At 31.5% G+C, this 19,927-nt stretch overlaps 3 protein-coding genes across 4 annotated transcripts; 1 reads left to right on the top strand and 2 right to left on the bottom strand.

Moving 5' to 3' along the window:
- Positions 1-545: 545 nt before the first annotated feature.
- Positions 546-2,231, bottom strand: Polr3H (RNA polymerase III subunit H). Its single transcript, XM_068762506.1, has 4 exons — positions 2,055-2,231; positions 1,748-1,931; positions 844-984; positions 546-772 (listed from the first exon to the last, which is right to left on the bottom strand). The coding sequence occupies exons 1-4, from the start codon at positions 2,163-2,165 to the stop codon at positions 561-563; spliced, it is 648 nt and encodes a 215-aa protein (XP_068618607.1). The 5' UTR covers positions 2,166-2,231; the 3' UTR covers positions 546-560.
- A 637-nt stretch (positions 2,232-2,868) lies between these two features.
- Positions 2,869-12,823, top strand: LOC137919129 (ecto-NOX disulfide-thiol exchanger 2-like). 2 transcript variants are annotated; one of them, XM_068762100.1, is made up of 10 exons: positions 2,869-3,072; positions 3,936-4,070; positions 4,404-5,032; positions 5,650-5,862; positions 6,117-6,300; positions 6,981-7,087; positions 7,962-8,078; positions 8,420-8,566; positions 10,311-10,454; positions 12,744-12,823. In XM_068762100.1, the coding sequence occupies exons 1-10, from the start codon at positions 3,066-3,068 to the stop codon at positions 12,801-12,803; spliced, it is 1,743 nt and encodes a 580-aa protein (XP_068618201.1). In that variant the 5' UTR covers positions 2,869-3,065; the 3' UTR covers positions 12,804-12,823. The 2 variants fall into 2 exon arrangements, with proteins under 2 accessions (XP_068618201.1, XP_068618200.1); XM_068762099.1 differs by lacking the exon at positions 12,744-12,823 and adding an exon at positions 11,842-12,257.
- Positions 12,824-12,966: 143 nt separating this feature from the next.
- Dnai2 (dynein, axonemal, intermediate chain 2) lies at positions 12,967-19,547 on the bottom strand. Its single transcript, XM_068762602.1, has 11 exons — positions 19,333-19,547; positions 19,118-19,265; positions 18,348-18,603; positions 18,170-18,279; positions 17,466-17,617; positions 16,694-16,828; positions 16,243-16,324; positions 15,962-16,140; positions 14,357-14,489; positions 14,028-14,132; positions 12,967-13,170 (listed from the first exon to the last, which is right to left on the bottom strand). The coding sequence occupies exons 1-11, from the start codon at positions 19,545-19,547 to the stop codon at positions 12,967-12,969; spliced, it is 1,719 nt and encodes a 572-aa protein (XP_068618703.1).
- Positions 19,548-19,927: the final 380 nt, after the last annotated feature.

Genomic DNA, 19,927 nt, shown 5'->3' with positions numbered 1-19,927 from the left:
ATGAGCTCAGTGAGAAATATTTACTTAAGAACTTGTTAAAATATCTCATGTTTTAGATAATTAGAACAATATAGATTAACACTCAACATACTTGGTTTTTTTCAACCATAAATATTTTTTTACCTAATACTTGTTTTAATTTACATTTTGATATAGATGTTTGTTTTAAAGATACTTATCTCCTACCATGACATGACATTTCCATTATATTCTTAGTTATTTTTATAGTGTTATTGTAGTATTTGTTGTGATATGTGGCTGTTGAGCAATTTTTTTAAGTATTCAAATTATAATCAATGCTGTTGCTTTGAAATAATTGTCTATAATCTTTAAACTATATAATGGTACATAATATAATCATTGTTGCAGAATGTTGTTTTATTTAACATTATACCTAAAGCGTTTGATAATTTAAATTTAATTGAATATACAAGGGTTTGAACTCTTTCATTTAAATTTATGTGACCTAAAGTTTAGTAATTTTTTTGATTATCCTCTTGCTGCAAAATAATATTAAAATTATGGATTAACCAATAAAACACAGATGGTAATTAAGTTGTTTATTCATCATTTTCTTGATCATCATTTTCATCTCCTTCATCATCTTGTTCTTGTGTCTCCCACCAAGACAGAAGACCTAAACCAGGTTCATTGATACCTCCAATAATCCTATATGGGGCAATACTCTGAACTGGACACTCTGTTCCGGGAGGACCAGTTGGTAAGCTTTCTTCAAAAGCTTCATTTGTAACTCTGAACCTTATAGATTCTCCTGAAATTTTTGTTAACTTATATTAAATATTACATATTAATTTATTTACAAAAATGTTGCACCAAAATTACCTGAGTCCATGAATAAGTCATGTTTTTCACCGTCACCTTTTGGATATTCCCATACCCATGCTTGGTCTGTTTCATCAAACCTTGATGGATGTTGCAATGCATTGACTGGTATCAATATATCATCAAAAAAACCAATAGTGACTGAAAAAAAAAATTGTGATATATTCTGTTCCTTAATTTAATGAAATGATAACAATAAGTAAAAAATAACATTATAAAATACTTTTCTAATAAGACATCTTTCTGAGACAATAATTTTACTTCAAATTTTGAGTGGTCAAAAACTGACATTACTACCAATTAGTAAACAAATGATGTGAATAAATACGGAGCTTTCTTAAAACACACATTTGTCTCAATATTACAAGTTAATCAAGCACTTTTGAATGTATTGTTTTATAATTAAGTGTTAACTATTTTAAGCATAAACTAATTTGTACAAAAGCATTTTTGAAACAATATAAGTAATCATATTTTCATAATATTGTGAATAAATTATGCCAGTTAACTAACATAAATTAATATGAAAAGAATACTCAATATGCAACTGCAAAGCTTTACAAATCCAAAAATTAAAGGACAATAAATAAATTATGCAAAATTTTTATTTTAGTAAGTAGTGTTTGTAAATTTACAGGCATTACATTATAAAAATAAACTAATTGAGTATGTATAATATAGCATATAAATGCTGAAATTATGTATCAATGTATAATTGTCTGTTTCACAATGTCAGGAAGTATATTTTTTTTAATGAATTTACTTTTAATGCTTTTAGGTACAGTATTTATATACAGGAAATGGAAGTGACCAATACATCCAAGGATGTTGATTTATTTCAATAGGTAATTTTTTCAAATGACATAGTTATTACAATAACCTATAATTGTGAAAAAATACTAACCATGTACTCCTTCTCTGCTACAACTTCTTATTTTGCCAATGATAATCTCTTCTACAATAGGACGAAATACAATGTATCGAAACTTTACTTCTGTGTGTGATGAACCATCTCCGGGAAAAATGTATGAATGTCCAATATTTATGATATCAAATAAAGCTATACATAACCCAACATTTAATACTACCTGGAAAGTTTAAAGAAAAATTAAATATTACTTTCCTAGATTGAAAAAATAAATAATTTTGATGTAAATAACTTGTTGAATTTTTGGTTACAAATTATAATAAAAATATTAAGACTAACTAACCTTATTTGATAATTTTCTATTCAACAACGTTGTAATTGATTCCGACAAACTTTGATGAAAATGTTCAGGATTAACTCTTATAACATCTTTCATTTCAGATAACACGAACATTATAATAAATTCACATTTCCTATGTTATAAGGTGGAAACCGACTTGGTCAACAAGAACAACATTGTGATGACTTATATCAAAACAACAAACAATTTTTTTTTTTAAGTTTTATGTTTCTTACATAGATACTAAGAAGTTGAGCGCGGACAATCTATGATTAAATGTTTTTCAAACTTGTTTCCCCAAATTCTATAAATTACTTAAAAATTTGTTTTAATTCTTATGATTGATTTCCATAATTCTCATATCGTGTATGAATCTAGTAATGACCGTCTACAAATGAAAAAGAAACTCACGGAGATGGAATCGACCTAACATCTAAAATCCAAAAATTGTGTCAACTACCAAACCAAACTAGAACTGCAATGTACCCAACATTAATTAATTATTTAAGGTTCCAGATATCAATGACTTTATATTTTTAAGTCTTTATTAAAGAGTTCTATGTTAGAATATATACGTGTACATCAAAAGGTTACAGAAATGACATGAAATAAAGTATAAAAATATTTCCTTTCACTTATATGACAAAATTCTCGAGTTCCGTAACAATTTTTTTTTTAATACTACAAATATTAGTATTATAGGAGAGTTTCGTTAGCTCAATATAATAAAATTACATAACTTAATTCATCAAGGTATTGACATAAAAGTACTGGCAATTCGTGCACATTGTTTATTAGTAACACAATCTGTCATTGATTCACCTAATCTGTTCTTCTTAGAGTATTTTTAACTGGGGATCATTCTTTTCTCTATTTCTTTTACATTTGATTACAAATAAAAATTAATTCCTTTAAGGTATTTTCGCAGCCTGATTTTACGCCTTAATTGACGATTCAGTTAGATTTTTTAAATTTGCACCTTACTATTATTTTTGAAATTTATTGATTCCTACAATGTCAGGTAAATAAAAGATTGTCTTAAAAATAGATAATATACTTATTTATTATATATTATAAGATTTCCCAGATGTTTTCAAATGTATTTATTTAAGTATCTCCATTATATTACGGTTTAACAATAAAAATAATGGTTCTCTGGTAAATCTATTCTTGAAAATTGGTCAATAAAGTAAAATTATTTCTTTTAATTATTGCAAACATTTTTATTAAGTGGCTATCTTGTAAGAAATTGCTTTAGATAGATGAATTTAAAATATATGGCCTATATTATAATTATAAATATAATGATAAATAAACTTTTTACTTATTAGTGAATATAATATTAATCCCAGCAAAGATTACCTTCATTTTAAAATTAATGCTTTATTATAAATTACAATAAAATGGCAGTAATGGTGAAATGTTTGGTATAATTTGATTTTAATTTTTTACTAGATATTACTAGTATAAAACAGTTTAATACTTTTGTCCTATATATACATATATTAATATTTAAAGATTGATAAAGTGTTTATTATGATTTCGGCCTAAACTATAATACATGGACCAAAGTAGCCTTAGAGACAATAGGCCTATATGTAAATAAAGAAATAAGTGTATGTTTGTTTGGTAAATTGAATGATAAAATGAAAGATGTTTGTTTGTTTGGTAAATTTACAACATACATTTACACCAATGGCACACTTTATTAACACAGGATGTTGTAATTCTGTAATAAAAGCCTGCATTAAGCTGTAGGACCAAACATTATGCTTAATATCACTTATTATTGGGTATAATTTTGTAAAGTCACATTAGTTTTCATTTAAAAGAAGATATTTTATTTAAAGTTCAATTAAAAACAGTGTTTATTTTTTTTGGTAGGTATAAGAAGGGAAAGGTCTCGGTCTCCTTCAAGAGAAATTACCGGAAGGCGCAGAGACAATATTCAGGAATCAAATAAAACTGATATGTCAAGTGTTATGAATCAGATGATCATGACAAATATGTATTCACAGGGTAATTAAAAATTAGACAATTTCTAAAAATGTTTCTCATAAGTAATTATCAATTATATTGATTTAATCTAGTTAGAGATTTTAATAAAGCATTTTGTAATTTTTAAATAAAATATACAGACTTTACCTAAACCTTTTATATGCCTTTGAAATTTAATCTTATGTCTAAAAACCAAAGTAATAAGAAAATGTAATTCTATCATATTATATTAATACAGCTGAATAGGAAGACAGCAGTGATTGCTTATCCTCAAATGAGCCAGAAAGTCAGTTATGCAACTTTTCTTTAAACATACCATTAGTCAAATCATCTATCAAACAATAACCCTTTTAGGAAATATGTTAATGGCTAGTGGTGTCTATGGAAATATGATGATGCCTAATGCTATGGTGACCGGAGGAATTATACAACCATCTACAATGGAGTTAATGGCAGGACCAGGAATAGAAATGATACCGCAAACTACAATGGATATGGCAGTGATGGGAACTCAGGGGTTAGCACCGACGGGTGGAACAACTGTTGATGTAAATTTGATGGGTGGTGTAATGATGGATCCATCTATGCTAGCTATGTATAACATGAATTGTGACCTGATATTAGAAAACAAAGAAATTGTTCTCAAACACTGTAAACTAATACCACCGGAATCTGACAGTCCGCAACAACCACGAAGAGAACGCCCTCTAGGTTGTCGCACCATTTTTGTTGGTGGTCTCCCAAATAAAATACGTGAAAGTGTTGTGAGAGAAATATTTGAGCCTTATGGAAGGATTCAAATTCTAAGGCTGTCAAAGAAGAATTTTTGTCACATCCGGTTTGATAAGGAGAGTTGTGTTGATGCTGCTATGGCTATATCTGGATATAAGATAAAATTAATCAACAGAGAAAAAGAAAAGGACGATAAAGAAGATGATGACTCTCATGCAACCAATGGTTGGTTACATGTAGACTATGCATTAGTAAGTATCATTATACTTCTCTTGTAAAATAATAGTAAACAGATTTTTTGGGTTTTTCTAAGGACTAAGCTATCGACAGATTAATGAATAATATCCAGGAATGTCACTTTTAAGTAAATTAATAGCATTTTACAGCTTCTATTTTAGGAAGTTTTTCATAATACATGAAAAAAGATATATTTTGATCTTGTAGTATATGCTAATCAGTATCTATATAGTTTGTTTAAGGTAATGGCAGATAATAAGTAATAAAGCCAGCACATATCAACTAGAAGTGTATGATTGCCCTGGCTATGTACGTTAATAGTTGTTTTGGGAAAATTTGTATGATGTTGTGATGAGATTGTGACATTTACCTTATAGTATTGGTATACTATTATAACATACATATCACAATACATCCACAAAATGTTTAGTTAATCCATAAATAGAATGTCTCAAAAACGTTTATGCAATTTACATTACACTTTATGCCAGTGGTGATACAAGCATATAATTGCAGCTTGTACATTTTGATAAACAATTTTTGACCATTTTTAAAATTAATACTCATGTGTTAATTTTAAATGTAGCTTAAATATTTACTTTACCTCCAAATATTTTTACGATATTTTCAGAGCCGAGATGATCAAAATGAATATGAGAGGAGACAACGCCAAGTACTTCGAGCTCAACAAGCACAGATACAATTTACAGTGCAACAAGACACCAATCACAAGGCTAATTATAGATCACCGTCACCTATGAGAATTCAACCTTTTTCTAATGCAGCCATTGTCCAATTGTCAGAAAAAATTAAGAGTGAAGAACAGTTTTCAAATTCTCTTCCTGTAAGTTAATCTCAATGTTTTTATTGAATATTTAAATCATGGCAAGGTATTACTTCTTATTGAATAATATGCACCAATTTAAAAATATTATTTCAAGAATTCAACACTTGGTTGTCTTTTTATTGGAAGTGTGTTTTACAAAGTTTTTTAGGTTGATGAGGAATTAATTGAGATAAAATGTTATTTGACAGTTAATTTTTTTACTAAAACTTCATGCGATAATTGTGTAAAGTAACACTATACTTTCTTTATAGACCCTTATAGCATGGTTGGAGCGCGGTGAATGTTCCAAGAAATATTCAAATCAGTTTTACACTATGATTCAAGCTACGAATTCACATATCCGTAGATTGTTCAATGAGAAAATGCAGTTTGAAGAAGAACTACAGGAATGTAGAGAAAGAATAAAGAACAATATTCAGAATGTTATAGATCAGCGTAAGTACATTCATAGAAAATTCTACACAATCATTTAAATTGTCTGAATGGTTGGCAAGTTTTTAATGTTTCACTTAGTTCTTATTTATGAAAATGTAATAGTTAACTTCTTTAATTTTGTTGTAAAAGAACATGGCCTGCCTTTCAGACATTTGGGATTAAACTTATATAACGTGTGGTGCTCTTGTCTCTTCCGTCTGCTCATATCTACGAAGTATCTCAGATCTTTCGCGTCGACTGCAGTCTCCGGGCTTTTACATGTAAATGTATTGTCAGGAACGGAAAGTGTAAGTTATATGTTTTGACAACTATACATTTATTTGTTAATATAACTATGTTTGCTATAAATCCAAAATGTAAAATTGTTATTTGTATTGCCGTCTATTTTAATGGTGTTTGCTTTATGAGAAATGTATGTTGTCAAAACATAAGAAGAATATCTCTGTGTGGAAACACACTGCGTCTTACGTGTCATACGACACTGATCGGAGGGTCGAGTTCTGACGCTGTCGCTTTAGCAGCAGAGCCTTTCGCTCCCGAGCCTAGGTAGATACATTCTTCGTCAACAAAGGACATTACGATCTCACTTGATCGAGGGAAGCTGTCAGTCACGAGAGAACGATGGTATGTTTGGTCGAGCGTCTACGTTCAATGCTCTTAACATGATTTGTGAAACTCAGTCGAACAGGTGGCGAAAGTGTTTACAGCTGCAACACACCAACGTGTGTGGGATCACTTTACAAAGCCGCAAAGAAAAAACATCGAAACTTGGCAAAAAATGACACAGGTGTGTACAGAAAGAACCTTACGAACCCCAAAACAGTTCTTAACGTTGTTTTAAATTATTATTTTGATTTATTTTAAAATTTGTAATGAAAAAACAAGAACTTCTGTCACCGATTAATGTAATTTATAATTGTGTTATTAATGAAATAAAGCTAGCATTTGCATGTATGTAGTTAAAATAGCATGATTTAACCATTATTTATCACTCTTTTTTATTTTAAAAAAACTGTCTTGTATTCAAAATTATGTTATTTCTAATATTTAATTCAGTTCCACCTATAACGTGGATATTTCATATAAGAACCCCAAGACTAGATATAATATAATCTTTTGTTTTTTTAATTGTATTGTTGAAGCAATTCTGTTACAAAGGTATTTAAAAATAATGAAATAGATTCATGTGTACCGTAATTCCAACACAACGCGACTTTTGAAGATGTTGTTTTTTCATGGCATATAACTACAAATCATTTTACCTTCACACATTGTTTAGTTAAATAATTATAATTAATTGAGTTATCAATTAAATAAATGAAATAATAAACAGTAATGTGCAATAAAAAGATTCCAATTATCCATCATCAGAAAATTTGGTAATGTGAAGTTATAATGATATTAACACTAGATATGAAGCTGTTTAGTGGTGTGTCATCCCGAGGACATCGACTGCAGGTAATTAAGGTATTGACTACTTATTCAGGTATCGTAATTTTTTATACATAGTATTTAAGGGTGCTTTAAAATTTTCGTAGTTTTATACAAGACGACGACAGAGTTGATTACACTTTTTTATTTTGTACATGTGATTTATGATGTATTAATACAGTAACGAATAAATATAATTGTCATTTAATTTGTAATTTTTTCGTTTTAAGGAGTTTAATAATTTAAAGGAGGAATTCCATGAAAAATTTCAAAATGAAGAAATGGAGTACAACGGTGTCAATAATAGAAACGATGGCAGTAATAAAGATGACATGCAACAATTAAAGGTAAGACATTACTGTCGCTTTCATATTTTGTAACATTTTTTTTAATAAGGGATTGGATATTTTGATGCATAATTTCCTGAAGTTGAAGTGTTGGCTAGTTATAGAGAACACTTTAGTATTGAAATAATCAAAGGAAGCGAATTTGCGTGAGATGTGGATAACTAATTTATCTATTAACACGTTTTTTGAGCTAGATGATGCTGTGAAAAGCCACCAGAAACGTTTTATTTTTTTGGTGCTTCCATATTTTTTTAGCCAAAATTACTTTAAGTAAATATGCATTTGAACATCCGATTTTTGTTTAGTACTGTAATAAAATAAAACGTTCCCATATTTGATAGAAAGAAAACGAGAGTCTCCTATTCCAAATAGAAGCATATAAAAATGAAGTTGATGTTATTAAGAACGAAGCTCAGAAGGAAATGGAGAAATTCAAAGCTCAATTCATAGCAAGGCAAGCTTTGCAGACAGCACTGGATAGTAAAGAGGTATACATTTATAAAACTTGCTTAAATTTGGAATTAATTTCTGATACTCAATATATATTTCAACCGTAAATACTATATGTTGTTTTTTCGGCAAAATTATGTTATATAAAAATAGTTAAACTCTCTATGGATCTGAGTGTTTATAACAGGGGTGGCCAAACTGCGGCTTGCGAGCCACATGCGGCTCTGAACGGTCATTAAGACTCCGATTGATTGTTGAATTACTTCAATATTTAAATTTATATAAACTATGTCAGCTCCTGGGAAATAGAAACAAACTACTGGTGTGAATAATAATTATAATTATTCCACCATAAAATTAGCGAAATCCATATACCGGTCATGATTAATTAACCAGCATCTTAAGTATTATTAGGAGTGATGCCATGTACGTATGCCATTATATCTAACTTCAATACATATATTTTGTGCTTTTATATAAATAATTTCAAAAAATCTGATTTTTGTAAAGAAACATTCTTCTGCGGGGTTTAAATACGTATTTAATTGCGGCTTGCAAAAAATTCAAGTTACGAAAAATGGCTCGCACTATCAAAGAGCATGGTCACCCCTGGTTTATAACAAAGTTCTACAGGGTATCTTAGTCTTTCCTTTTCAGTTTTAAATCAAAAATTGAAAGTATATTGTGAAATACATCTTATTATAGCATTCAAAAGTTTTTCGTTGATTGAAATAAATGAAACTGGTTTGTTGTAAATGAGTTGCATGGTTTACATTATATATTGTACATGTTGAAAATTGAATTTCACTTAAAAAAAATGACTATTGACTATTGTTTATAGCTGGCTCATCTCAGCAAAACAGCATCCTGAGTCGGTGTTAGCTTACTACTTATATTATAAAATATATAATAATAATCGACGAATCGTAAGTGCGTGTAAATTTCTAAATGAAAATAAAAAAGAATGTTATAGAAATAAAAAAAATATTTGAGAAATATTTTTTTTATTTCTATAACATACAAATTACAATTAAACTTGCTTAATAAAACGCTACATTAGGCAAAGCCTGTTTCATAGAGTGAATTAGATTAAAAAAATATTTTAGATTAATGTGCAGTGTTAGGCAGCAATAACAGAAGATGAAAAAGAAGGAAGAATATATAAATAGCTATTACATGGCATATTGAGTTTACTCGATTCACATTTTCAATTTGGAAATTTTATTTATTTAATTGTTCTTATGTAACAGTATTTTTATATTTTAGAAGAGGCTGAAACGTTTCTTTTTTATAATTTTTTTATGTTAATAACATTTCATACAGAAACTAAATCGAATGAATTTATTCTTACTGGAAAATACTAGGTGTTTAAATTAGGGAATGGAAAGAGCTTCTCATGCATTTTAGAATTTCCTTAAGAATGAATAGGTTCATATTAACATTACAAATTATTAAGATAATTTTTTTTTAATTTATCGACAAATCTAATAAATATTCAATAAGTTACATTTGATTAATTTACATATTATGATTAGCAATATTAATAATCATTGCAATTATACATAATCACCAAAATAATACCAGGAACTAAATTAAATAAAGTTATTTTTAGTAGATGAATGTAATTATTTTGAATACTTGATGTATTATATTTGTGTTTCATGTGAATGCTTATAGAGAATAGGGTTAATATATTGTAATGTTTGTTGTGATATTTACTGCTATGAATTAATAATAACTATTATTAATTTAATTTAAAATATTTTTTAATGAATCCCCTAGCCTCCGCTACCAGCACCAATATCCAAGCCGCCACCACCACCACCTTTACCCGATGATTTTCAATCAAAAGTGCATTTTAAAAGTACTGTAGAAGCTGGTTGTGGCGAAGCCAAGCTTATTGGCGTAATGTCAGCGTTTTTGCAGGTATGGAATTTATAAAACAAGATGTAAACAGGTAATTTTTTAATGAAACTAAAGAATCGAGACACAATGTAGCGTCCGTTTAGTTAGATAAGCGAAATGCGGCCCGCCAAGCATTGGATTTATTTCATCGACTTTCTCCTATTAATATATTGTTATAAATATTTAATGGAATCAGGCGTTACCTTGCGGAAGTCCATACTAAGTAAGAAAAGGACCAATATTTAGCCAAACACAGTGGCACTAATCGGTGTAACATAACTCCTGAAGATGCCCCGTGGAGGGGTGAAACACGTGTTGAGTGATTTAACGGTGGCAGTTGTGTAATTCGCATTGTTTGCCGCATACGCATTTATCAGCGGGCTGGCGGGTGGTGCACTTTGTTGCACGACTACCACTGCATGTGCGGAAGTGGCTAAATATTGGTCCTTTTCTTACTTATTGTCATAAAATTAATTATTAATAGTGGCTCTAAATGTTAAACCGACACAATTAATAATAACCACCGATTAAAACTATGTGGTGCACGATTAGAAGGCTGCGTACGTATTATATATACGCTCGTGTCTATAAACTGTGTCAAATTTCTCATTAAAATTTTGAAGTATATTATTTTTTCATTAGTTATTGTTTCTTTTTATTTTAATTTAAAATTTGTGTATTCTCTTATTCTAATGTTAAGTACGCCTTGCCAAAAGAAATTAAAATTATTTTGGACCGTTGATTAAGAAGTTTGCTGACCACTGGGCTCACATTGCTGGATGTAGTTTTCATAGTTTTATAAGAAATTGCTTTTAGTTACACCTGTATTTAACATAGAAACTTAGAAATAAATATGTAGCATTCACATGAGAACGTCAATTTGAATTTAGACGCTAGCGGTGTAATAGTCAATTACGATGTAAATTATCTATATATATAATATTATAGATCACAACAAGGCTAAAAGAACCCATGTCACCCAGCTGACTATGGAGAGGGCTATGCTCGAAGTTTCTCTACGAGATAAAATGAAATGAGGAGGTCCACAAAAAAACCGAGGTCACCGATATAGCAATAAGAATTGATTGCCTGAAGTGGTAGTGGGCGGGGCACATCGCTCGTGCATCTGATTGCCGTTGGTGCTGAAAGGTTCTCGAGTGGCGACTACGAGACACCGCGTGAGTAGGTCCCTAATAAGGAGGACCGGTGACATAGTTAAGGTCGCAGGAAGCGTAAGATTGGTTATCATGACGATCTTTGGGGACCTATGCATTGCAATGCGCGTCCATCGTTGACTTATTATGAAAAGAACTTTTCTATATATATATATTTTTATGGGAGAGCAAGACCGATATCTGCAGCTGCATTTAAGAGTAAACGTAGTAAATGTGACACACAATTGTTACAGGTGCATCCACAAGGAGCTAGTTTAGACTACGTAGTTTCATATGTCCGCGCACTCTTTCCACAAGTATCTCAAACGGCGGTTCATCACATACTGCAGAAACATGGAGACGTCTTCCAGCGCACCACAAACGGTGTCGGGGCGAACATTGAACACCGCTGGTCTTTCGTCGCATTTATGCAAAATAAATAGTTAAATTAATCATGAATAACCTGAAGGTTTGAATCGTGTGTTCTTCTGATGTTATTATGGAAATGTTTTTCTCGACGTACAGCGTACAAACGAAATCAATGTTTTCTTTTCGAGAGAATAGTACTGTCTCGGAAAAATGATTTGAAAATGTAAATCATTGTGTCGATAAATGTTGTAGTGTACTTAATTAAAAGTTAAATAGCTTATAGGTGTTAATAAAGGTGTTGTCGAACAATATCTCTTTTAATCATGTTAATATACCTACATAATAATTTAAATAGCTATTGAACTAATATAATATGTTATATACGAGTATATTGAAAGCTTCCATTGCTGGGTGAAGAAAAAAACTATCAAAGAAGCTTTGCGTGCTAACAGTTTTCTTCCCACCACCTTAACTATGCTCTTGGTCAACCAAGAGGGGGTCTACTGGCTTGTAATCACAACTCGAGAACCTTTTAATAGCCATTGGTTGCACGAGCGACACACCCCGCCAACAGTCACTTCTGATGAGAAATTCTAAGACCTACGTCCGTGATCCTGGTTCTTCTGCGGATATCTTTGTTTCTGATTAGACCTTGCTGCCAAATTCCGAGCACAGCCCTGTTCATTGCTCTCTGGGTGACCTTGAGTCTTTAAAGCATTATAAGCAACCACGGCTCGATTCCGTAAGTTATCACCGGGAACACTTACTGATCAAATAATTTCTTCAGGAATCTACGAGATACTACACTGCAAATGACTTCATTAAAGACAGCACTTCCTGGGGATAATGTGATTGCAACGCTATTTCAATGTTTTAGTAAATAATGAAATTTTATACAATTAAAAAAATAATTGAGTTTCTTTTGCCTATTCTCATGTTAAGAATGATATGTCTCAATCGTAAGAGATGTAATCGGTTGTTGATTTAATAATTTTTGAATATAAATTTACCTAATGACTTTTCTGCAGGCTCAGTAAATTGTTGACGACTTGATTGTATTCAGCGGATGCTTCTTCCAAGTCCCTGTCGTTGGTAGCGGGGTCGGTCTCTTGAGCTAGCACCGGCCCATTGTCACGATCCTGTCGCATCTTCAGTCTCAGTTCACGCATGCGTGCTTCTAGAATACGTTCTCTTCTATTTTCTCTGTCAAGAATCTGGAATGTACTGATAATTAAATTTTTGTATGTTGTTTCCAACCGGTGTTATTGAAAATCTATGGGGTAGGTCTATGATCAGCAGTGGACGACTGAAACGATAACGGTGATAATAATTTGCAACTTTATTAGTTTAAGCTTGTTCTATTCAAAGCATCTGCTCAGGCCTTTTAGATGTTACGCCGAGATTGGTAGATGTAATCGGTTTTAATATTAAAAAAACACACGTATTAGTTTTATACAATCAAGGTCTGTAAGCTTGTATAAATGGGTGTCTGTGTATTTTGAAGAAATCTTTTGAGAGCGCCCATTGTACATAATTTTATTGCCTATTAAATGTAATTAAATTTAGGTGTTAACAAAAATATTGTAAACAAATAAATGTGTAATCGTACAGGTTTTATATTTTAATGATAGAAGCGATGCTGAAGTTTTGTCTGCTAATTCGCCCAGCTTTAACGTTTTACTACGTGGTAGTGATGGTATCTTTAGAAGTTCACCCAAATTTTCGATAATAGTAATCGATCATACTATGGCAGACCACAAAGGCATTCTCGAGTTGGAATACTAAACGTGATTCGATTAACGGCCTGAGCCGAGTTGGACTGTTGGGAACGCTTACGGCAATTCAACGGAATGACCATTTAAGGGACTTACAGCCTAGTTGCCTTACAATTCGGTAAAATAATCAATGTGTCATTAATGACCCGAGCGAAGATATCTGAGAAGTCTTGAGCAAAGAGGTCAGGTTAAGCCCTTTTGCTTTGTCTCCACAAACCCTGTGAAGCTATGAATGTGTACAAAACAAAGACGAAACATACAAATGTTATAAATTAAATTGTTACAAATCGACTCACGTGCGTAAGTAATTGTTTGTCGTTTTTATCCGCCGCTCCAAGATTCTGTGACAATTCTGCTAAGTATATAGTACCTTTGCTGCTGCCACATGCCACTAACAGTCCCTGGGAAGTGAATTGTGCATATTGGTTATTATGATTACATACGCAGGACAATTCACTGCTGGACATAAACATCTTTCGTAGACTTTAAATGGTACGTCCAGGCAACCGCCTACATCCGGCGTTTAATGTCGGTCTTAACAAGGTCGGTTTTCAACTTACTATAGCATATTTATAATTCCCGAGAGAAATCTAAAATTGTCGTGCAGTAACCAATGAATACGTACGGCTTCATGTGGACGTAATCTTAACAATGGTTCATCACATAGTTGCGCAGTTACAATGGGAGCGCTTCGTCGCCGCAGCAAGTCCCAGCAAGAGAGACAGCCGTCCCACTGAGTTACGAGCATCAGCGAAAATCTGTAAATTACGTACAGCATATAAAAGAAATATAAAAGCATTACTCACTGTAAATACCGGAGCAAAGCAGAAACGAGCTTTATGTACCTAAAACTAGATTTCGTCGAGTTAGTTCATCTTTCTATACGCTTTTACTAGAGACCCGAATAAAGTTCAGAGAGCTCTTATAGCAAAATTAAAAAAAAATGGTTAAAGAACGTTTGCTTGCTAGGTATCCCCTGCTTGTCGTAAGAGGCACAGCTTCTTCCCGGGATGTGCCTTGACATAGAACTGAGATGCAGCTGCGAGTTCCATTGAAGATCCCGCGGCCTCCCAAAGATACGAAAGGCTACCTCTGAGAGGGTTTCAGTGGGTAGGAATATAGATGTAAGGCCGGTTTAAAACGAATTAAACCAATCGGTTTAAAACGAAAAAAACCGTTTAAAACCGAAAAAACCCATTTTTTTCGATTTTAAACGTTTAGTGTTGACGACTATGTTTTTCTTAAATATAAACACATTATCTATTCCAAGCGTAGATATTACCTAGCTAAGTTGAAAAACTATTACCTAGTTAACCATATTGGTTATTTTGAAAAGATTTATCAATCAGTTTCAGAGAGAGACGTCAAGATGCAACGTTGCCAGCTCGCCTACTCCACACCACACACACACATACATAGCGTGTTGCGTGCGGACATGTCAGTGTTGCCAGTATTGTAAAAAAATGTACAAATTTGGATTCAATATAAAGGTACTCGTACCAAATATGCCAAACATTACTAAATAACTAAAATGTAATGAGCTGTTATAAAATTAGATTATTAGGTACCCGACTTTTTCTTGAAAGTAATAAAAAAAACTGGCTAATCAAACACAGTCCACTCGACAACATGATGATCATACAATTTCTTTATGATTTAGATACATATTTTAATCTATTGTATGTAATATTGTTTCTTTATAATTATAGTACTTTATATGTAATATACTTACCTACATAGGTATAAACTGCATAGGTAACTAACACAAGACCAAGTATTGTCGATAATGATGTGTAAAAACACTGTTCTCATATTTTAGTAGGCGAGTTTTAAACCGTTTAAAAAGATTTATTTGGGGTTTTAAACCGCCACTTCTAGTTTTAAACGTTTTAAATCGGCTTTTTTACATCTATAGGTAGGAATCAAACATAACCATGTCCCGAGACTTGACCTGACTTGAGACTTAAAATTAATGTTGTGCATCGTTAACACTCGTTTTATACTGACCAACAGTAAAGAAGACCTTTTTTTTCAACTTGCAGCGTAAGCGACACCGTTGTTACTTTTTTTAACTAACAAAAACTCAGAATAATGGGTTTAATACGTTTTTCGTATAAAAAATAAGTAAATAGCGGTTTTTATGATATAAGCAAATATGGATAAATCATTTTGGATTTATCTTTATATAAAAAACAAGGGTATATAAAGCTGGCTTCTGTTTCTCGTGTACCTTATGGGATTCCACGCGCCGTCTGTAAGCTTTGTCTTATGCGAATAAGTCCAAAGAATCGACGACTCCCTACAATCTTCGCTCCACACCCGAGCTGTCCAATCACCGACGGTTAGGAAATTTTTAAAAAAGGTTGGATTTCTCTGTAAAGCGTACACTGGCCCTAGATGCGCCTCATACTGTTTACAAATAAAATTCAATACAGTTTAATTACTACATCCCGACAGAAACTAAGATATCATCTTTATTAAAGAGAGATTATTTAAATTTAATATAATTACTCTAGATGGCAATTTTTCCAGAGGTGTTTTTCCTTTACGGTTTGCACCGATCACCAATCCAGTTTCAGTTCCCACCATAAATCTGTAAACGAAAGGACGATGTTTTAAATTTGAAAATTTAGATAAAGTTCTATTGTTAATAATTGTGTCTAAATTGCCTTAAATTCATTATTGTATTCTGACGTTTAAGATTGGTATTTTACACGTTATCATTTTAGCCGCAGAACGTCCACAGTTACAGATATGCATATCTAGGCGTTTACAATCGGATCAATTAGTAACGGTCTGATTCATCACCTTTAGGGTAGACGTTTACCCTGTGTATGCAGATCCATGGTCTCCTCTCCAAAACCTTAAAGCCCCAACAGCCATCCTGAATTTGGAATTCCTTTATGGCCTTGTATTTTTAATTGTTAAATAATGTGGTAAAATATTAAACATCTATAAATACCTGGTTGGTATAGTAGGTTCATATTCGAGTGCTGATATTCCTAAAGCCTTTTCCATGCTTTGAGCTTCGTTCGGTAATTTAACTAAATCAATTATCATGGTGTCAGTAGGCTCGCTCATATTTCGAGTATCCCACCTAAAATTGCATAAATCCAGCTTATAGGTAAAAATTGTGTGTTAAGGAGATTGGCTATAAGTGTAAACGCTTTAAAAGGTTGAATGTAAACGTGATTTACAAGCAAAATGCTTTAAAGCTTTTAAAATGGAACTCCATTGGAATACTATAGACTAAAACTCTACTAGTACAAAGGGTACAGGGATAAATAGTAAAAAATAATTAATTGTAATATGTCGTAATTCGAATATTGAAAACGCTTTTTCTTACTGTTATTATTACATTATTAATTATTTCTGAAATCATTGATTTTTGAAAAGGGTGTATAATACATGTATGTTTGTATACTATATATGTATGCATCATACCTATCATGATTGTTTTAAGTTAAAAACAATGTTGAGGTTTGCGTATACAAATATACGCAGCTGGCTGAATAGAAGTTTGATTTTTAAGATAGAACACGAACAGGGTTGTTAAGGTTACTTTATAGTTGTTGTAGTTTAAGACGTAACAATTCGAAAGTAACAATAGAAAGATGTGGTAATATTAACAGAAGAATCTTATTTAAAGATTATAATATGTAATCTTAGAGAAACGCAATGTTTGTTAATATAATAAGAGATTATATCCAATTTGTCGAAAATACTCTACATACCATTTAACCATACCGTCCGGAGATGACGAAAAGAATTCGGCCCCTGTTTTGGAATTGATGAACAAAACATTACGAACAAGATCTCGATGGGCCACGTGCGGCGGGCAGAGTCCTACCGGATCACCACCTTTGCGCATATCCCACCAGCCTACCTGAAGATATTTTTGTAAAGATGTTGAGAAGTCTCATTTCCGTAAAATATCGAAAAACCTTTTAAACAAAAATTAAACGTTATTCAAATTAGTATTCCGTGTTGTATTGCTTCTCACTTTTATGCATTTATTAAGATTTTAAACTAAGTATAATATAAATATATTTTTATTAAAATGCAATTTTTTTTCTGAATTGTACAATAACAAAGTTAAAATTCGAATTCAACTGCAATGTTTTTAAATTCGTAAATAGATCTTTTTTTCCTTTACTTCCCTTGCGATGAAACTGCTCTATCTATCTATTTTATCTGTGGCCTTTGTTTATATATATAAGGTAAATAAATAGACGTCTTCATTTGCGCGTTTAATTTTCTTCATTATTTCAAATCATTCTTCATTATTCAATATTTCAAAGGTATGATCCGTATAAATTATTAAAAAAAGATTTTTTGCAAAAATGTAGTTGTTGATGTTTATTTTACTGCCATAAATAGATTCGTTAAAATAATAAAAAAAAATAATTCAAAAATGTTATAAAAATCCATTATTAACCTGTCCATTCATCATACCGCCCACAAGCGTATGCTGATCACGTGGATTGTATTGCAAGTCTAACAATGGATGTGGGGGTTTTACGGTAAGCTCTGGAACGTTTGCGTTTTCTGTAAAGTAGTTTAAACTGTTTATGAAATATTGTACAAATTTAAAACTCGATGGAAAATGTTTTTACCTATATCCCAGATGTAAGAGAACTGTAACGTTCTGGTGTTGATCATAAAATTATCATCCGCGTGGGCGGCCGCCAGTTTAGCACCACCGTCAGTCTGCCATGATAGTGATCTTATTGGTCTTCTGGTACCAGGCTCTCGATATACATTCACTGTATGACAACTACTTCTTTCCACAGGTGGAATTGAGGGCAATTCTGAGTAATATATCTGGTACATATCCACTGCATTATTTTGTAAAATATTGTGCTCCATGCTCTAAAATAAATCAAGACTAAACTTGACTGTAATACAGATAATTAAATAAAACAGTGATATTCATTCTTTTAATACCAGAAGGTAAAATAATTTTATAAAAAAATTTCAAAAAATTTTCGTCTAGATACAGTTGATTGACTTTGGCGAACGATATACGCTTTTCTAACAAAATACTAACGCAATTTACTTATTTTAAGGCACGGTAAGACATAGTATCGTATTTAAGATTATACAGGAGATAAACAGTTCTGGGATTACTATCATGCTGATTGTTATCCGTCAAATAGACGATTTATAAAAGGGAAAAAAATTGTTAAAAAGCGTAATTATAGAGATTCTCGCCTGGTTTTTTTTCGATAGAATCAACATTATCCTGGTCGTAGTCTATGTTTAAATATATATTAAAATGTTTGTTATAATTATGTTTTGACTTCTCGATGGTGATCAGCGAAGCCTATCCAAAATAATAATTATTTCATTGTTTATGACAATTAAGAAATATATTTTTTCTTACATGTCCAAGATGCATAACGGCGTGGATATAGGCGTCATCTTTTTCTATTTTACGTCGATATCTCTGCGTGGCTTCTGGATCATTCATGTTGATGTCTTTTGGCCATCCACCTTCGATGTGATTTATACCAGTATTTGTATACTCCGCTCTAAAACGTACAGCCTTTAGCAATGTTAAAAGTAATAGCGTAATCATATAAAAGTACATCTGTTTACCTGACGGAATTTACCCAATGCTCTGACATGGTTGATGTATTTTGTACGGCAACGTGTACAGGGTTCCGTAATATATAATTTTTAAAATAGTTTGGATTACTGGGTATACTGACGCACATTTTAGGCCCATAATCTTCAAAAAGTGTTTGTTTTCCGAACTCTTTTCTCCGCTTTGTATACTCATATGTGATTTCAACTTTATCAGACTTATCCATAGTTTTTAATTTTATTTAATCAATACTGTTGCTGGGCATAGGCGTACTATGGTTTCTTTAAGAGCGTTCAGATTTGTAATAGTAAATTCAATTTTGGCCAAATTTCAATCCAAAAAAATCGGGACATGCCAGGTATAAAAAATTTTTTTTTGTTTTCAAATAAATGTAGAATAATAAAGCAAAGACTTTATATTAATAAACCACCCTTCGTTACGTTACTATCTATATTAAACTAAATAACACAAACGCATTTTTTTCAATATTTATTAATATACATTAATAATTAACACGTTAGTTTTTAATACTTTTGATCATGTTTAAACATTAAGTTTTCTAGAAAAATGTTCAGGCGAATTTTATCATTTTAAACTTTTTTTTCA

The sequence above is a fragment of the Battus philenor genome, unplaced genomic scaffold (genome assembly GCF_028537555.1).
Source record: "Battus philenor isolate CCGP_79_NKW_IND1 unplaced genomic scaffold, ilBatPhil1.0.hap1 SCAF_16, whole genome shotgun sequence".
Classification (NCBI taxonomy): Eukaryota; Metazoa; Arthropoda; class Insecta; order Lepidoptera; family Papilionidae; genus Battus; species Battus philenor.
The sequence above is the reverse complement of the archived record's forward strand: the minus strand, read 5'-3'. Positions and strand labels throughout refer to the sequence as shown.